Source organism: Acipenser ruthenus, unplaced genomic scaffold, assembly GCF_902713425.1.
Source record: "Acipenser ruthenus unplaced genomic scaffold, fAciRut3.2 maternal haplotype, whole genome shotgun sequence".
NCBI lineage: Eukaryota > Metazoa > Chordata > Actinopteri > Acipenseriformes > Acipenseridae > Acipenser > Acipenser ruthenus.
Window position 1 is genome coordinate 1 of NW_026708617.1, and position 18,487 is coordinate 18,487.

The window sequence follows — 18,487 nt, forward strand, 5'->3', positions numbered from 1 at the left end:
CAGACACACAAGAGACACACAGACACACAGAGAGACACACAGACACACAGAGAGACACACAGACACACAAAGAGACACACAGACACACAGAGAGACACACAGACACACAGAGAGACACACAGACACACAAAGAGACACACAGACACACAGAGAGACACACAGACACACAGAGAGACACACAGACCACACACACAGAGACACACAGACACACAGACACACACAAGGAGAGACACACAGAGAGACAGAGACACAAATGTTATAAATGGTATTCTGAAGTATATTTATTTCAGTGTTGACTGTGATAAATGAATAGAAGATTGTTTTAACTTGCTGTTTGGTTGGGAGAGGATACACACACACACACACACACACTGAGACACACACACACCAACACTGAGACACACACACACACACAAACACACACACACACACACACACTGAGACACACACACACCAACACTGAGACACACACACACACACAAACACACACACACACACACACTGAGACACACACACACCAACACTGAGACACACACACACACACAAACACACACACACACACACCCCAACACTGAGACACAGTGGCAGGAATAATAATAATAATAATAATAATAATAATAATAATAATAATAATAATAATATATTTGATAACAAAAACAATAATAACCACAATAAACAACAACATTATTAATAATACTTTCCATAATAATAATAATAATAATAATGTCCGTTTGTGTTTTCTGGGCTGCTGATTGGACAGCGCGTCGCTTCTCTTCTCTTGTCAGTAATACCTCTCGTTTGTGTTGTTATGTGTACAGTAATGCAGGTCGAGGTGAAGTCACAACAGCGAGCGTGCGCGTTTCCAAAGCGTCCAATATCATTTTAAAAAATTAATTCTGCTGTCTGTTCAAAGCCGATGCTTCTCTCTCTCTCTCTCTCTCTCTCTCTCTCTCTCTCTCTCTCTCTCTCATCTCTCTCTCTCTCTCTCTCTCTCTCTCTCTCTCTCTCTCTCTCTCTCTCTTTTTAACAGCTGAACAGCCGGAGGATTAGATACAGTAACATAGAAATCTACCGACGGATGATTAAATATTTAACGCAAACCACCGCCCCCGCGCCACATCATTATCATCATCATCATTATTATTATTATTATTATTATTATTATTATTATCGTGTTAATAATACGCGTGAACCAATAAGATATTTCTGGTATTGCAATACTAAAATGAATAGCCTCTCAAATCCTTTATATTTAAATAGCTCGTATTAAAACTATTATTAATATCATATTTTTTTCTAGGCGGATTTTATTACCACCAGTCTGGTTTTTCACTAAGGTAGCTTCAAATATATTATTTATACAACTGCCCGTTTCTCTTTCTCTAAACTCACAATGAATTAAAATGACATAATGTGTGTCTTTCTTCAGCCCTGGTGGCGTTAAACTACCGGCAGCGGTCTTGTCTTGGGAAGGGGGGGGGGGAGGGGTACCCGTTAAAGCCCAAAAATGGTCTAAATTTATCTATCTGTCTGTCTGTACGTGTATCGAAAGCCGTTTATAATTTACAGGGGCTTCGTCGCTATAAAACAAATTGAGAAGACGGCAGCACCCCTTAGTGGTCTCAAAGGCTATTTTCTTTTTGTTTGCAAGAGCTATACAGTCAAGCAAGTCCGGAAAATAGCGATCTCAGCAAAAATTTCAATGATAAAGAACACGCAAGAGATATATATATCGGTCATGATTTTTTTTAAATTTAATTTCTAGAAATCTCAAAACAGTTTGCGTGAACTCTATGGACTTCTAGAAGTAACCCAGGCAAAACCTGTATGCATTACACAGGAAATCTAAAGTGATATATATCTCTCTCTCTATATATAATTTACAAAATGCAAACCTAAATCAGGTCTCTGAAAAGTGTGCCGTTTTGAAAGATGTTTTACAACAGAACCCGTGTTCCCGTTTTAAGATATCTGGTGCTACCCTGGGTCTAATCGAGACAGGAGGAAGTCGGCAGTAAAACGATGTCCCTGTCTCGAAGCGTCTCCCAAGGCTGTAGAGACTCACTCACCAGAACAAGCTCCCTCCCACAGCAGCCCATCCAGCTGCTTCCCCGTGGAGACGAGGCTGTGACTGCAGGCTTACCGTTTCAGATCCAAATCGAAAACGTGTACTTGTTCAGTTTTCTGGCTAGTTCCAGTGTCTATGCGTGTCTGTGTCTGTGTTTGTCTCTATGCCTGTCTGTGTCTGAGTCTCAGTTTGTCTCTATGCCTGTCTGTGTCTGAGTCTCAGTTTGTCTCTATGCCTGTCTGTGTCTGAGTCTCAGTTTGTCTCTATGCCTGTCTGTGTCTGAGTCTCAGTTTGTCTCTATGCCTGTCTGTGTCTGAGTCTCAGTTTGTCTCTATGCCTGTCTGTGTCCCTCTGTCTCTGTGTGAGTCTCTCACTGTGTCTGTCTCTGTCTCTCTCTGTGTGTTTCTCTGTGTCTCTCTGTATATGAAGTGTTTGTTCTTCACTGTAGCGTGTACAGCAGATATAATGGGCTGTGTTTCCCATTGTTTGGTCTTTCCTGTTTTTCCCCCGGCTCAGCCCTGACCTGGAAATATTGAAGTTTCCTCTCCCCTTTTCTTTGGAAGCCGAGCGCAGAGGGAGGGGGCTAGTGTTCCCATGGGCTGATAACGAACGCAACACTTTTAACACAGGTTCATTATTATTATTACTATCATTAATTAATTAATGAATGAATGGTGCAGATAGCACTTTTAAAGACTTAAATAAATAATTATCTGTTAAAATTGTATTTAAAAATTAAGTTTGTGCTACCATGTCTGTCTGCCTGTTTGCATTGTCATTGTAGTGACACTGTCTGCCTGCCTATCTCTCTGTCTGTTTGTCTGCCTGCCTGTCTCTGTCTGTCTCTCTCTGTCTGCCTAACTCTCTGTCTGTTTGTCTGCCTGCCTGTCTCTGTCTGTCTGCCTGTCTCTGTCTGTCTGCCTGCCTGTCTCTCTGTCTGCCTAACTCTCTGTCTGTTTGTCTGCCTGCCTGTCTTTCTGTCTGTCTGCCTGCCTGTCTGTCTGTCTGTCTGCCTGCCTGTCTGTCTGTCTGCCTGCCTGCCTGTCTGTATTATGCAGTATTTTTTTAATGTTTTAAGTTCATGACTGATTTATGGGGCCGTCAATTTAGGCTGGCACTTGAGCAAAAAAAAATAAATAATAAAAATAATCAAAGTAACTAAACTGGTAACCTTTATCTTGGCTTGACAGGGCTGACAGCACACAGCTCCAGCGGAAAGAGGAAAAGCTTCGAATGAAACAAACTGAAAAGACTTCTGGTTGCTTTATTTAATTTTATTTTTTTCTTAAACAGTAAGACCCTTTTAACTCAAGAACTTAATTTAATTAAAGATGAAAGCTACACATTATGTAAAAAGACTAGCGCTCCTCTTAATAAAAACACTAACGAACAACCAAGCAAGCAAATAAATAAATAAATAAATAAATAAGTACTTCCTGTGTGTTACTAAAATGACCAGTCAGGAAATCAACTGAAGAGTAACAGGCTGGGATTGTGAGACGGGGTGTTGCAGGTTAGAGGACCGCTCTAGAGCGGAACCCTCCGGTGCATTTCATTTTATTATTATAACTAAGCGCTGGGGAGAGCAGCACGAAACCATTATTCAGCTCCACCTCTGCGCAGATCGCTGGTGTCGATCGGGCTGATTTTTTTGAACAGCTGCTCGGGTTTGCGTGGATCGCCGTTCTCCAGTCTTTCAGAAAAAGCAGCGATCATCACAAACCCTAAACCCACTATTAATAATATTAATAATGAGTAAAAAAAAAAAAAAAAAATGACGATTACCAATTCTACTCTTCCTCAAACAGATAGAGCGAGAAGTCTTCCTCCTCTTCCAGCGCTGTTTCCACGGCCTGTCGGCACGTTAGGATTTCCATATCTTCATCTTCATCATCTTCTGAGAACATGGGCAGATCCTTGCCTCCTCCCCCTCCCTTATCAAACCCCTTGTCCTGCACCGGGTATCCCAGGACAGCCTTGTTTATGGAGCCCTCCTCCTCTCTCTCGCTCCCCTCCTCTCCCTCGCTCCCTCCTTCCCCCCTCAGCACCAGGGTAATGCTCTCCTCCTCCTGTACCCCCTCTCCCTGCCCCATATCTGGGCTCCCCCCTGCCTCTCCCTCTCCCTCCTCCCCTGCCCTCTTCTGTAGCTCTGCTGCCTGGCTGCTGGTTTTGCTCCAGGTGAAGCTGTACAGGGTCTCCTGCTCTGGATCAGGGGGGGCGCCCGTTTCTGCGAAGGCTGTGAGGAAAATGAGAATAAAGGAAGAAAAAAAAACAAAAAAACTAAAGAATGGACAAAGTGGGATTTTTTTTAAAAGGTCTGTATTTCAATGTTATGTTATCATAATAATTATTTTTCTTGTATGCTTTAATATGCTTTACCACACCTCTCTGTGCTTTACAATGCTTCCCTATGCTTTACCAGACCTCTCTGTGCTTTACAATGCTTCCTTATGCTTTACCAGACCTCTCTGTGCTTTACAATGCTTCCCTATGCTTTACCAGACCTCTCTGTGCTTTACAATGCTTTCCTATACTTTACCAGACCTCTCTGTGCTTTACAATGCTTCCCTATGCTTTACCACACCTCTCTGTGCTTTACAATGCTTCCCTATGCTTTACCATACCTCTGTGCTTTATTACACTTTGCGGTCCTTTTACTATGGGACACTTTTATAAGGGTTAGTTTACCATGTTTTATTATTTTTTTTTTTTTTAAATATGCTTTACCTCACTGGGCTTTATTACGCTTGCTGTGTTGTTGTTGTGGGAAGCTTTTATATATAAGGGGTGTTCTGTAGGAGCACTATGCAGTACATGTTGTCTTTGTTTGTGTGCAAGTCAGTGAATGCAGTGTGTTGTTACCCTCTCCTCTCCTGCTGTCTGGACTCCTCTCTCCCCCCGGCACCCTCTGGTCTCTGGTTTTCGGCAAAGCAAACTTTCTCACTGGAGTTTTCAGGAAAAGAACACAGAAAACCCCCATTACAGGGTTCAGCATTTTCAAACAATTAGCTCTCTGTGCTTTACAATGCTTCCCTATGCTTTACCAGACCTCTCTGTGCTTTACAATGCTTCCCTATGCTTTACCAGACCTCTCTGTGCTTTACAATGCTTCCCTATGCTTTACCAGACCTCTCTGTGCTTTACAATGCTTCCCTATGCTTTACCACACCTCTCTGTGCTTTACAATGCTTCCCTATGCTTTACCAGACCTCTCTGTGCTTTACAATGCTTCCCTATGCTTTACCAGACCTCTCTGTGCTTTACAATACTTCCCTATGCTTTACCACACCTCTCTGTGCTTTACAATGCTTCCCTATACTTTACCTGACCTCTCTGTGCATTACAATGCTTCCCTATGCTTTACCACACCTCTCTGTGCTTTACAATGCTTCCCTATGCTTTACCAGACCTCTCTGTGCTTTACAATACTTCCCTATGCTTTACCACACCTCTCTGTGCTTTACAATGCTTCCCTATACTTTACCTGACCTCTCTGTGCTTTACAATGCTTCCCTATGCTTTACCAGACCTCTCTGTGCTTTACAATGCTTCCCTATGCTTTACCAGACCTCTCTGTGCTTTACAATGCTTCCCTATGCTTTACCACACCTCTCTGTGCTTTACAATACTTCCCTATGCTTTACCAGACCTCTCTGTGCTTTACAATGCTTCCCTATACTTTACCAGACCTCTCTGTGCTTTACAATGCTTCCCTATGCTTTACCAGACCTCTCTGTGCTTTACAATGCTTCCCTATACTTTACCAGACCTCTCTGTGCTTTACAATGCTTCCCTGTGCTTTACCACACCTCTCTGTGCTTTACAATGCTTCCCTATACTTTACCAGACCTCTCTGTGCTTTACAATGCTTCCCTATGCTTTACCACACCTCTGTGTGTTTTACAATGCTTGCCTATGCTCCCCCTGTGCTGTATCGCAGTGTGCTGTGCTCTCACTATGGGACACTGTTATAAGAGGTGTTGGTAATCTTCTTGTATATTGTTCCCTGCAATTCGTTACCTTTGTGAGCGGAGATTTCCAAAGGCTTGTTTTCTTTCGTGCCGAATCGTGGCACGCTCTTGCTCTTTACCGTCTCCTCTGACACCTTCCCTCCTTTCTTCTCCTTTCTCTCGCGCCAAGCTTTTCCGAGGCTCAAATCTTTAGTAAAAATAAATAAATAAATAAATAAATAAAGTTAACGTGAGAAGTGAGAGTCATGGACAATTTGTATAGACTTACAAACACTTTTTTTTTTAACTGATCAGAGCTAAGAATAATCTGCACGGGTTACAATAGACTTTTCCAGGACCTCTATTAACGGACCTCGACTTACCTTTCCCTTTGCTGAGTGTCTTCTTGCGCTTTTTAGATGGCTTTGGTCGATGCTCCTACAATAAAAAAAAATAAAAAAACAGACTCAGTCATTGCTAGTGTAACGCGCAGCGAGTGTTGAGTTATTATTATCATTATTTATTTATTTGGCAGACCCCTTTATCCCAGGAGACTCACACAGGTGTTACAGGGCAGCACAGGGTTACAATGCAAGCTTCATATTGAAACACAGTGTAGTTTACAGCCAGTGCAAATAATAACACTACTAGAATCCAATATGAACTAGGATGCTATGTATAATAATAACACTACTAGAATACAATATGAACTAGGATGCTATGTATAATAATAACACTACTAGAATCCAATATGAACTAGGATGCTATGTATAATAATAACACTACTAGAATACAATATGAACTAGGATGCTATGTATAATAATAACACTACTAGAATCCAATATGAACTAGGATGCTCTGTATAATAATAACACTACTAGAATACAATATGAACTAGGATGCTGTGTATAATAATAACACTACTAGAATCCAATATGAACTAGGATGCTATGTATAATAATAACACTACTAGAATCCAATATGAACTAGGATGCTCTGTATAATAATAACACTACTAGAATCCAATATGAACTAGGATGCTCTGTATAATAATAACACTACTAGAATCCAATATGAACTAGGATGCTATGTATAATAATAACACTACTAGAATCCAATATGAACTAGGATGCTATGTATAATAATAACACTACTAGAATCCAATATGAACTAGGATGCTATGTATAATAATAACACTACTAGAATCCAATATGAACTAGGATGCTATGTATAATAATAACACTACTAGAATCCAATATGAACTAGGATGCTCTGTATAATAATAACACTACTAGAATCCAATATGAACTAGGATGCTATGTATAATAATAACACTACTAGAATACAATGTGAACTAGGATGCAGCCAGTTAGGACTCTGATGCTCTGCAGTTACGGATCCTGTCCCTCGTCGGTGAGGTGAGGTGAGGTTAAAAACTTTAAAACCACGAATGCAGACGAGCCCGGTTCTCGCCCAGCCTCCAGCCTGTTACACTATCAAATAAACCACAGCGCTCGTTTTAGCATTATTATTATTATTATTATTATTATTATTATTATTATTATTATTATTATTATTATTAATGAGTAATTTAGCAGACGCTTTTATCCAAAGCGACTTACAGAGACTAGGGGGGTGAACTCTGCATCATCAACAACTGCTGCTGCAGAGTCACTTCCAATAGGACCTCGTTTGTTTTACGTCTCATTCGCAGGACGGAGCACAAGGAGGTGAAGTGACTTGCTCAGGGTCACACACACACAGGGAGTCAGTGGCTGAGCTGGGACTGAACTGGGAACCTCCTGGTATCAAGCCCCTTTTCTTTAACCACTGGACCACCTTTAAAGGAGTGCTTGATATACCTGCATTACTGAATTCATGAGCTTACCTGCTGTGTGTGCTGTACTGTATCTTACCTCATCACTGAGAGAACACCGCTCTCCTCTCCTGCTGCTGTCTGTCAGGAAAATCCCCAGGACTTCTGTTAAAACAACAGAGAGAGAGACAGATAGACAGACAGACAGGCAGGCAGGCAAGCAGACAGGCAGGCAGATAGACAGACAGACAGACAGGCAGCCAGGCAGGCAGACAGACAGGCAGACAGGCAAGCAGACAGGCAGGCAGATAGACAGACAGACAGGCAGACAGACAGGGTGAATTTGTTTAAAAATCACGCAAATCTAATTTTGTATTATACAGCGTGGCCAAAGGTTTTGCTGTCGTGAGCTGCACCTGCAGTGTCGCTGTCCTCGGATGAAAGCCTCTCCTCTCCATCGTAGCGAGTTCCGAACCCAAACTGCGACAAGCGCTTCTGAAAGAGCGAGCGAGACGGGGATTAGCAAAACAAAAGGCCTCAGTCAACCTCCGAAGAAAGAAATAACACATAAAAATACAACCCCCCCACCAAGCGTTTCCTATGGCTATGCATTTACCATACTCTGGTTTGCCATGCTGTTTTTTCTCAATATGCTTTACCAGACCTCTCTGTGCTTTACAATGCTGCCCTATGCTTTACCACACCTCTCTGTGCTTTACAATGCTTCCCTATGCTTTACCACACCTCTCTGTGCTTTACAATGCTTCCCTATACTTTACCAGACCTCTCTGTGCTTTACAATGCTTCCCTATGCTTTACCAGACCTCTCTGTACTTTACAATGCTTCCCTATGCTTTACCACACCTCTCTGTGCTTTACAATGCTTCCCTATGCTTTACCACACCTCTCTGTGCTTTACAATGCTTCCCTATACTTTACCAGACCTCTCTATGCTTTATAATGCTCCCCTATGCTTTACCACACCTCTCTGTTTTTACAATGCTTACCTATGCTACTGTGCTTGATTACACTTTGCTGTGCTTTTACTGTGGGACACTTTTATAAAGGAAGAGATTAAATAACTCAATTATCTTACCTTGAGGCTCAGTTTCTGTGCCTTCTTGGCCATTTTCACAGCTTCATTCACTTTCTTACTGCAGTCGCGCTGGCCTCCCTTCTTCTGAAACTAAACAAGACAAGCAAGCCAGAATCAAATCAGAAGACACTGAGAGAGACTTCTAGTGGAAACGTTAGTCACTGAATTTACACTGAAGACACTGAGAAAGACTTCTAATGGAAACGTTAGTCACTGAATTTACACTGAAGACACTGAGAAAGACTTCTAATGGAAACGTTAGTCACTGAATTTACAATGAAGACACTGAGAAAGACTTCTAGTGGAAACGTTAGTCATTGAATTTACACTGAAGACACTGAGAAAGACTTCTAATGGAAACGTTAGTCACTGAATTTACAATGAAGACACTGAGAAAGACTTCTAGTGGAAACGTTAGTCATTGAATTTACACTGAAGATGCTGAGAAAGACTTCTAGTGGAAATGTTAGTCATTGAATTTACACTGAAGACCCTGAGAAAGACTTCTAGTGGAAACGTTAGCCATTGAATTTACACTGAAGACGCTGAGAAAGACTTCTAGTGGAAACGTTAGTCATTGAATTTACACTGAAGATGCCGAGAAAGACTTCTAGTCACTGAATTAATCAAGTTCCTGCCAGTATTTGTTCCGTTATTTGCTGACAGTATGAGGGACACGGGAGAGCTCACCGCCCCAACGCCAGTCTCCGGTTGCTCCTGAAAGCTCTTTATCATCGACACTGAAACCCAGGCTCTGGTGGCAGGCTTACCAAAGTAAGTCAGGTGGCATTTCAACTGCAAAAACACAACCAAAGATTTATCAGTAAAACGCATGCTGACAGCACTGGATAACACATAGGGACATAGCAAGGGACACAGGGACAAAGTAAGGGACATAGGGACACAGTAAGAAACATATTTTTAAAGTGTTTTCTCCAGTCTTTAATTAACTCCTATTTAAAAAAAATAATAATAATAATAATTAAACAGTAATGTACAAAACTGAGAAACAAATAACTGGATAGTGCTTTACAGAGCTTCAGTTACACGGCTTAGAGGATTGATACCAGTCAAAAAGTGTTATTCGCCTTTCAATAAAACAGGAGTTTATTCAAGACTGGACTAAACGCTTTGAAAATATAACCCTGTGGGACCAGTGATGATGTTGCCAGTGCTCATAAGAGGCAAGAGAATGGATTTTAAAGATGGTCAGCGCTCCTTTAAAGGGAGGGGCCAGTGATACTGTTAATAAAGCTAATAAGAGGTGAGAGAATGGATTTTAAAGATGGTCAGCACTCCTTTAAAGGGAGGGGCCAGTGATACTGTTAATAAAGCTAATAAGAGGTGAGAGAATGGATTTTAAAGATGGTCAGCACTCCTTTAAAGGGAGGTGGCAGTGATCATGTTAATAAAGCTCATAAGAGGTGAGAAAATGGATTTTAAAGATGGTCAGCGCTCCTTTAAAGGGAGGGGCCAGTGATACTGTTAATAAAGCTAATAAGAGGTGAGAGAATGGATTTTAAAGATGGTCAGCGCTCCTTTAAAGGGAGGTGCCAGTGATACTGTTAATAAAGCTAATAAGAGGTGAGAGAATGGATTTTGAAGGAGTCTTGGTTTGCTCTGTTTTGAACTAGGAACTTACTGGTTCCTTGTCCGACTCCTTTTTGAATAGGAAACAGTTTCCAGTGTCGGGATCCTGGTCCACCATAGCTGGCCACCTGCAAACCAGCCATCAGTGTAAAGCTCTGGCAAAAAGCACTGCATCCCCCTATAGAATTAACTAATTTTGCTTCATAAAGTCGAATGAAACCTGCTGATTAATGTTAGGTAAACATATTGAATTACACACCGCTTTGTAGTTTTCCATATACTGCAGTTTTATCATGCATTTTCCGTGGTTGTTTATCATTGGTTTGCCATGCTTAATAATTCTTTACCACACCTTGCTATTCTTTACAATGCTTACCTATGCTTTCACAATGCTTTATAACACTTTGCTGTGATTTTACTGTGGGGAACTTGTATAAGGGTAATCTGTCTCTTATATCAGTTAACATGTCCAGTCGACCCTGTCTCTTATATCAGTTAACATGTCCAGTCGACCCTGTCTCTTATATCAGTTAACATGTCCAGTCGACCCTGTCTCTTATATCAGTTAACATGTCCAGTCGACCCTGTCTCTTATATCAGTTAACATGTCCAGTCGACCCTGTCTCTTATATCAGTTAACATGTCCAGTCGACCCTGTCTCTTATATCAGTTAACATGCCCAGTTGACCGTGTCTCTTTGTCCTACCACGGGAAGCCGCACTGCCTCGCCCACACGATGGATCCTGGCACAAGGTCAGAGTAGACAGTGCTGTCCTCTCCCCCAGACCAGCTCTCTTCAGGGGCCTCACAGCGACTGTACTTAGCGTCTGAAACGGAGCAAAACCATTCTGAGCAGGTTGCGATACGCTAATGTCACAATACGATACATATCGCGATACCATACGAAGAGATGGCAATAAAGACGCCCGTTGCATAGCAGTTTGATCCACTCCTGGTTTCGCTAGGAGTTTAATAATAAGACACACCTGTGCTTGTTGCCTAGACACACTGGGGGCTGATCAAGCTGGTAGTAAAACCTGGAATGGGCGACACTGCTGTGCAACAGGAGTCTTATTTCCATCGATGGATATGAATGTGATATGATGGTTCTAATGGGCTATCTGTATGATGGTTTTAATGCGAGCTTGATTAGCCCCCAGTGAGTCTAGGTAACAAGCTCAGGTGTGTCTTATTATTAAACTCCTATTGAAACCAGGAATGGATCAAACTGCTGTGCAACGGGAGTCTCCAACCCTGGATGTGTCTATGGAAAGGATAAGTACTGAATTAGTAACTTCACGCTGCTCACACACACCCTGCTGTGTAAACACTACAGTTGAGCTCCGTATTTGACATGCATGTCTTTTTAAACAGTGATCGTTTTATCTGGATACAAACTGCCCCCTTGAGACAGCCTGGGGAAGTGCAACTCGACTACTTTTGTAACCCTTATAAAAGTCTCCTCACAGTAAAAGCACAGCACAGTGTAACTAAGCACAGTGACTGCACGGCAAAGCATTGTAAAGCACAGAGAGGTCTGGTAAAGCAGAGGGAAGCATTGTAAAGCACAGAGAGGTCTGGTAAAGCATAGGGAAGCATTGTAAAGCACAGAGAGGTCTGGTAAAGCATAGGGAAGCATTGTAAAGCACAGAGAGGTGTGGTAAAGCAAAGGGAAGCATTGTAAAGCACAGAGAGGTCTGGTAAAGCAGATTTAAAAACATGGCAAACCAGGGTAAACTTTGTTAAATGCATAGTATAAGCATAGCGTGGGGAAACTGCAAAAATACAGACTGCTCACCTGTGTTGTGGCTGCAGGTCCAGTCCTCAGGCAGGGCTGCAGGGTCAATGCTGTCTGGCAGCTTCCTCCACTTTCCACAGGCTCTCCTGCAGCACTGCACCCAGCACTCACACTGCTCTGCGGAAACCATTCAAACAGGCGCTCACAAACTGTAAGCAGGGCTTACCTACCAGCTCAAAGGCACAGTTCACTGTAGAATTTAACCAAATGTTCTAACGCATGACATCATTGCACAGCTATGGCTGCTCTACCTCTTTCATCCCCCTCTTCTCTTTGCTCATTCTTCTTCTTCTTCTCTTTCTTGGGGGTCAGCTGGTCAGGGTTTCTGCTCCTCTCTCGGCCCCCAGTCTTGTGCAGAGGCAGCCCCCCCGCTTTCTTCTTCCCCTTGCCCGAATCCTTGCCCCGATTTAGGAATTTGGTCTCTGAAAATTCTGCATCGTCCCTGGAAAACAAGAACACACGACTACATCACGTTCTAGTGTCAGGACAAACGCTGGCCTGCTCGACTCAGTTTAGTTTCAATAACACTAATGAAGACACTAGAGCCCAAACGCTGGTCTGCTTGACTGAGACTCTTCTAGTTTTGCCCCTCTTTTAGTTCTTACCCTTTGCAGTGTTGATCAATGCTGGCTTGCAGAGACTCGACTTCATTTAAGACTGTCACGGTGTCTTCTGTAAAAAAAAATTTTTAAAAAAGGAGACAGGATGTGACGACGGAGACAAAAAAAACGATACACAAACTGAATCTAAACATCAGCAGCAAGATCAATGCATGACTCTGATATCGGAGGTTAGTTGAAAAGTCTTATTATTATTTATTTCTTTAGCAGACTCCTTTATCCCAGGCGACTCACACAGGTGTTACAGGGCAGCGCAGGGTTACAATGCAAACTTTATATTTAAATACAGTGCAGTTTACAGTCAGTGCAAATAATAACACTACTAAAATGTTGAAGCTGACACCCTGGGATCCTTCAAGAAGCTGCTTGATGAGATTCTGGGATCAATAAGCTACTAACAACCAAACGAGCAAGATGGGCCAATGGCCTCCTCTCGTTTGCAAACTTTCTTATGTTCTTATGTAAAATACAATATGAAACACTGTGTATGGTGTTACCTTTTGAACTGTGATAAAAAATGTAACTGTCCCTTGTTCTTACTTACCAAGGCAGTTGTCCAAGCCCTGCTGCAGTACAGACTGGAAGATTTCATTGTATTGGCTGTCGGACAGAGGGGAGCTGCACGTCCTATACACCTGCACAGGTAAAGACACAATCGGTACAGCAAGTCATACAGCTCCGATCAATCTAAACAGAGGTGGGTCGCTGTTTAAATATTAATCCTGCACCTGTACAGTTTTACTTACGCTTTTAAAAGACGAAACAATATATATAAAAAAATAAAAAATAAAAATAAACAGCCAGCAGTGCTCAAATGTAGAAGCACTTAAAAAGAAACTCAGTAAAAGTTTTGGCGACACAAACGTTTCAGCGAGAAGTCTTTCTGGGAGCGAAACATTTATTGTTAAGTTAATTTTTATTTCTGCATTCAATTTAACAGTAATTAAAAAAAAAAAAATATATATATATATATATATACACTTGAGCAGTGGTTAAAATGAGGGGGGGCCCAGCCGCCCCCACCCCCCAGCTAAGGAAATCACTAAGGAGAGCCCCCCCCAGCTATATGGAACAAGGGGAGCTGAAACGACATTCTAGGAGATTTTTTGTGGAGGAGCTACAACGAGGCGCACACGATTACACTGTCCTGTTAGAGAGTCTGGTTTTCTCAAAGTTCCCTTTCCTTTTATGATTTAAACTATCTTTTGGAATTGAATTCGGGGTCCTGCAAGTTTACAGAACCATCTCAACCCTTCCTCTCTGACACACACTTACACTGCTGGGCCTGTCAGTCTCTCCCTCCCCCTGCTCTCTGGGCGCTGTCACCCAGCCTCTCCTCTCCCTCCGTCTCTCCTCCTTCGTTCCTCTCTCTCCATCCCCCTTTCCCCTGCTCGGTTTACCCCCCTCGCTCGCCTTCTTTTTCTCTGTGACACCCTCCCCCTCTCTCTCTCCCTCCTCCTCCTCCACTCCTGATTTGATCACTTTCTCTCTTTTCTTTTTCTTTGTGACATGCTCCCCCTCTCTCTCTCCCTCCTCCTCCTTCTCCTCCTCTGATTCTGTCACTTTCTCTCTTTTCTTTTTCTTCGTCGTGCTCGCCTCCCTGTCAGATTCCAGATCTTTCTCTCTTTTTTTCTTCTTGGGCAGTGCCTCCTCTCTCTCTCCCTCCTCTGATTCTACACCATCCCCCCTTTTCTTTTTCCTCGTCGAGTCCCTCTCTTCCCCTCCCCCTGGAGCCTCCTCTTTTTTCTTTTTCTTCTTCTCTCTCTCTCCCTCTTCGTCGGAGCCCGCCGTCTTCTCTCCTTTCCTCTGCTTCTTCTTCTTCTTCACCTCTTTCCCCTCCCCTCCCTCCTCCTCTCTGTACGACTCAGCTTTCTCATTCTTCTTTTTCTCATGTATGGCCAGAAATGTGGACTCTCTCTCTCCAGCCCCGTCAGATTCCTCGATGTTCTCTCTTTTTATCTTCCTCTTCTTCACCTCTTTCTCCTCTCCTCCCTCCTCCTCCTCCTCTCTGTACAGCTCGACAACTTTCTCTTTCTTTTTTTTCTTCTGTACAGTCAGCACTGTTTCCTCTCTCCGTCCCTCTTTGTCAGATTCCTCTGTTTTCTCTCTTTTTATCTTCCTCTTCTTCACCTCTTTCTCCTCTCCTTCCTCCTCCTCTCTGTACAGTTCTACAGCTTTCTCTTTCTTCTTTTTCTTCTGTACTGCCAGAAATGTTGGCTCTGTCCCACCCTCTCCCTCTCTTGTGCTCCTCTCCTCTCTTCCTCCCTTCCTCTCGGCCTTGCTCTTGCTCCCTCCTTCCCACTCCCCTTTGATCAGCGGAGCGAATCTGGGCTTCTTTGGCATCGCAGGCTTCCAGTTACCTAAATAAAACAAAAATATTTAAACATGTACTCCACGGCAAGCTCTCCCTAACCATCCCCACAGTAAAAGCACTGCAAAGCATAATCATAGGGATGCATTGTAAAGCACAGAGAGGTGTGGTAAAGCATAGGGAAGCATTGTAAAGCACAGAGAGGTGTGGTAAAGCATAGGGAAGCATTGTAAAGCACAGAGAGGTCTGGTAAAGCATAGGGAAGCATTGTAAAGCACAGAGAGGTCTGGTAAAGCATAGGCAAGCATTGTAAAGCACAGAGAGGTCTGGTAAAGCATAGGGAAGCATTGTAAAGCACAGAGAGGTCTGGTAAAGCATAGGGAAGCATTGTAAAGCACAGAGAGGTCTGGTAAAGCATAGGGAAGCATTGTAAAGCACAGAGAGGTGTGGTAAAGCATAGGGAAGCATTGTAAAGCACAGAGAGGTGTGGTAAAGCACAGGGAAGCATTGTAAAGCACAGAGAGGTGTGGTAAAGCATAGGGAAGCATTGTAAAGCACAGAGAGGTGTGGTAAAGCATAGGGAAGCATTGTAAAGCACAGAGAGGTCTGGTAAAGCATAGGGAAGCATTGTAAAGCACAGAGAGGTCTGGTAAAGCATAGGGAAGCATTGTAAAGCACAGAGAGGTCTGGTAAAGCATAGGGAAGCATTGTAAAGCACAGAGAGGTCTGGTAAAGCATAGGGAAGCATTGTAAAGCACAGAGAGGTGTGGTAAAGCATAGGGAAGCATTGTAAAGCACAGAGAGGTGTGGTAAAGCATAGGGAAGCATTGTAAAGCACAGAGAGGTCTGGTAAAGCATAGGGAAGCATTGTAAAGCACAGAGAGGTCTGGTAAAGCATAGGGAAGCATTGTAAAGCACAGAGAGGTGTGGTAAAGCATAGGGAAGCATTGTAAAGCACAGAGAGGTCTGGTAAAGCATAGGGAAGCATTGTAAAGCACAGAGAGGTCTGGTAAAGCATAGGGAAGCATTGTAAAGCACAGAGAGGTCTGGTAAAGCATAGGGAAGCATTGTAAAGCACAGAGAGGTCTGGTAAAGCATAGGGAAGCATTGTAAAGCACAGAGAGGTGTGGTAAAGCATAGGGAAGCATTGTAAAGCACAGAGAGGTCTGGTAAAGCATAGGGAAGCATTGTAAAGCACAGAGAGGTCTGGTAAAGCATAGGGAAGCATTGTAAAGCACAGAGAGGTGTGGTAAAGCATAGGGAAGCATTGTAAAGCACAGAGAGGTCTGGTAAAGCATAGGGAAGCATTGTAAAGCACAGAGAGGTGTGGTAAAGCATAGGGAAGCATTGTAAAGCACAGAGAGGTCTGGTAAAGCATAGGGAAGCATTGTAAAGCACAGAGAGGTCTGGTAAAGCATAGAGAAGCATTGTAAAGCACAGAGAGGTCTGGTAAAGCATAGGGAAGCATTGTAAAGCACAGAGAGGGTAAAGCATAGGGAAGCATTGTAAAGCACAGAGAGGTCTGGTAAAGCATAAGGAAGCATTGTAAAGCACAGAGAGGTCTGGTAAAGCATAGGGAAGCATTGTAAAGCACAGAGAGGGTAAAGCATAGGGAAGCATTGTAAAGCACAGAGAGGTGTGGTAAAGCACAGGGAAGCATTGTAAAGCACAGAGAGGTCTGGTAAAGCACAGGGAAGCATTGTAAAGCACAGAGAGGTCTGGTAAAGCATAGGGAAGCATTGTAAAGCACAGAGAGGTCTGGTAAAGCATAGGGAAGCATTGTAAAGCACAGAGAGGTCTGGTAAAGCATAGAGAAGCATTGTAAAGCACAGAGAGGTCTGGTAAAGCATAGGGAAGCATTGTAAAGCACAGAGAGGTCTGGTAAAGCATAGGGAAGCATTGTAAAGCACAGAGAGGTGTGGTAAAGCATAGGGAAGCATTGTAAAGCACAGAGAGGTCTGGTAAAGCATAGGGAAGCATTGTAAAGCACAGAGAGGTCTGGTAAAGCATAGGGAAGCATTGTAAAGCACAGAGAGGTCTGGTAAAGCATAGGGAAGCATTGTAAAGCACAGAGAGGTCTGGTAAAGCATAGGGAAGCATTGTAAAGCACAGAGAGGTGTGGTAAAGCATAGGGAAGCATTGTAAAGCACAGAGAGGTGTGGTAAAGCATATATATATATATATATATATATATATATATATATATATATATATATATATATATATCAATTTTGCCTCAACATTTCTACTATAACAGTACTCATTTGAGTTACACATTTTTACAACGCGGTAAATGAACGATGAAATTGACTTTTAGCGATGGTCAGCATTTCAAACTCAATGTAATAGTTCTATATGTTGTTACGGTAATATATATATATATATATATATATATATATATATATATATATATATATATATATATATATATATATATATAAATAGATAAATAAAGTGATTTTTTTGGTCTAACCAACGTGTACAGCCAGGAACGTTAAGATGATAACATGCCAATACAAACGATTAGACCCGTAAATCGAAAATGTCCTTGCTGTATTTCAAATGTTATATTTTGCAGTAGTGAGGGTATCATTGGCTGGTACAACGCCAGTAATTAATACGACTATGCTTTCACGTTGCATGGCCCTCCTCATCCCGAATATTTTTTTTTTCAGCCCAAAATTTACGAGGTTACGTTGAAGTAAAAAGTTACAGTATATTGATTTCTTACATGAAAATTGGGTCAAACTATTTTCTTTCAAAACGTTACCTCACAGCCCTGACTAGTGTTAGTAGCATTTCAGTCAAAATATTTCGCTGCAGTGACAGCGATAAGACTTAAAAGTTTAATAATAATAATAATAATAATAATAATAATAATAATAATAATAATAATAATAATAATATAAACAGTCTTCAGTTTATTTTTTAATTGTTTATACAATTTACAGTTAAGATGTTACCGGCTAGTCTGGCGTTAATTTAGATGAGCGCCATTTAATTTGTATTCATTACAAGAATTACACACAATTTCTTCACAAACTTTATTTATTTATTTATTTATTTATTTATTTATTTATGTACTTTTTTCTTTTTTTTTTTTTTTTACCGTAGTTCTGCTCCATTCTCCTCACGACCCACAACCTCGGTGTTGTTGATAATAACAATTACCACAACAAACAAACAAAAAAAGAGCAAGATAAATTATATTAGGAAAAAAATATATAATAATAAATAT

At 41.9% G+C, this 18,487-nt stretch overlaps 1 protein-coding gene across 1 annotated transcript; it reads right to left on the reverse strand.

Moving 5' to 3' along the window:
- Nucleotides 1-3,333: 3,333 nt before the first annotated feature.
- LOC131734733 (zinc finger CW-type PWWP domain protein 1-like) lies at nucleotides 3,334-13,599 on the reverse strand. The gene is made up of 14 exons (XM_059021447.1): nucleotides 13,483-13,599; nucleotides 12,924-12,990; nucleotides 12,570-12,760; nucleotides 12,319-12,435; nucleotides 11,227-11,347; nucleotides 10,573-10,648; nucleotides 9,621-9,725; nucleotides 8,931-9,020; nucleotides 8,251-8,329; nucleotides 7,935-7,996; nucleotides 6,402-6,456; nucleotides 6,089-6,226; nucleotides 4,931-5,011; nucleotides 3,334-4,304 (listed from the first exon to the last, which is right to left on the reverse strand). Exons 6-14 carry the CDS (start codon nucleotides 10,636-10,638, stop codon nucleotides 3,859-3,861), a joined length of 1,122 nt encoding a protein of 373 aa, XP_058877430.1. The 5' UTR covers nucleotides 10,639-10,648; nucleotides 11,227-11,347; nucleotides 12,319-12,435; nucleotides 12,570-12,760; nucleotides 12,924-12,990; nucleotides 13,483-13,599; the 3' UTR covers nucleotides 3,334-3,858.
- Between the last annotated feature and the right edge of the window lie 4,888 nt (nucleotides 13,600-18,487).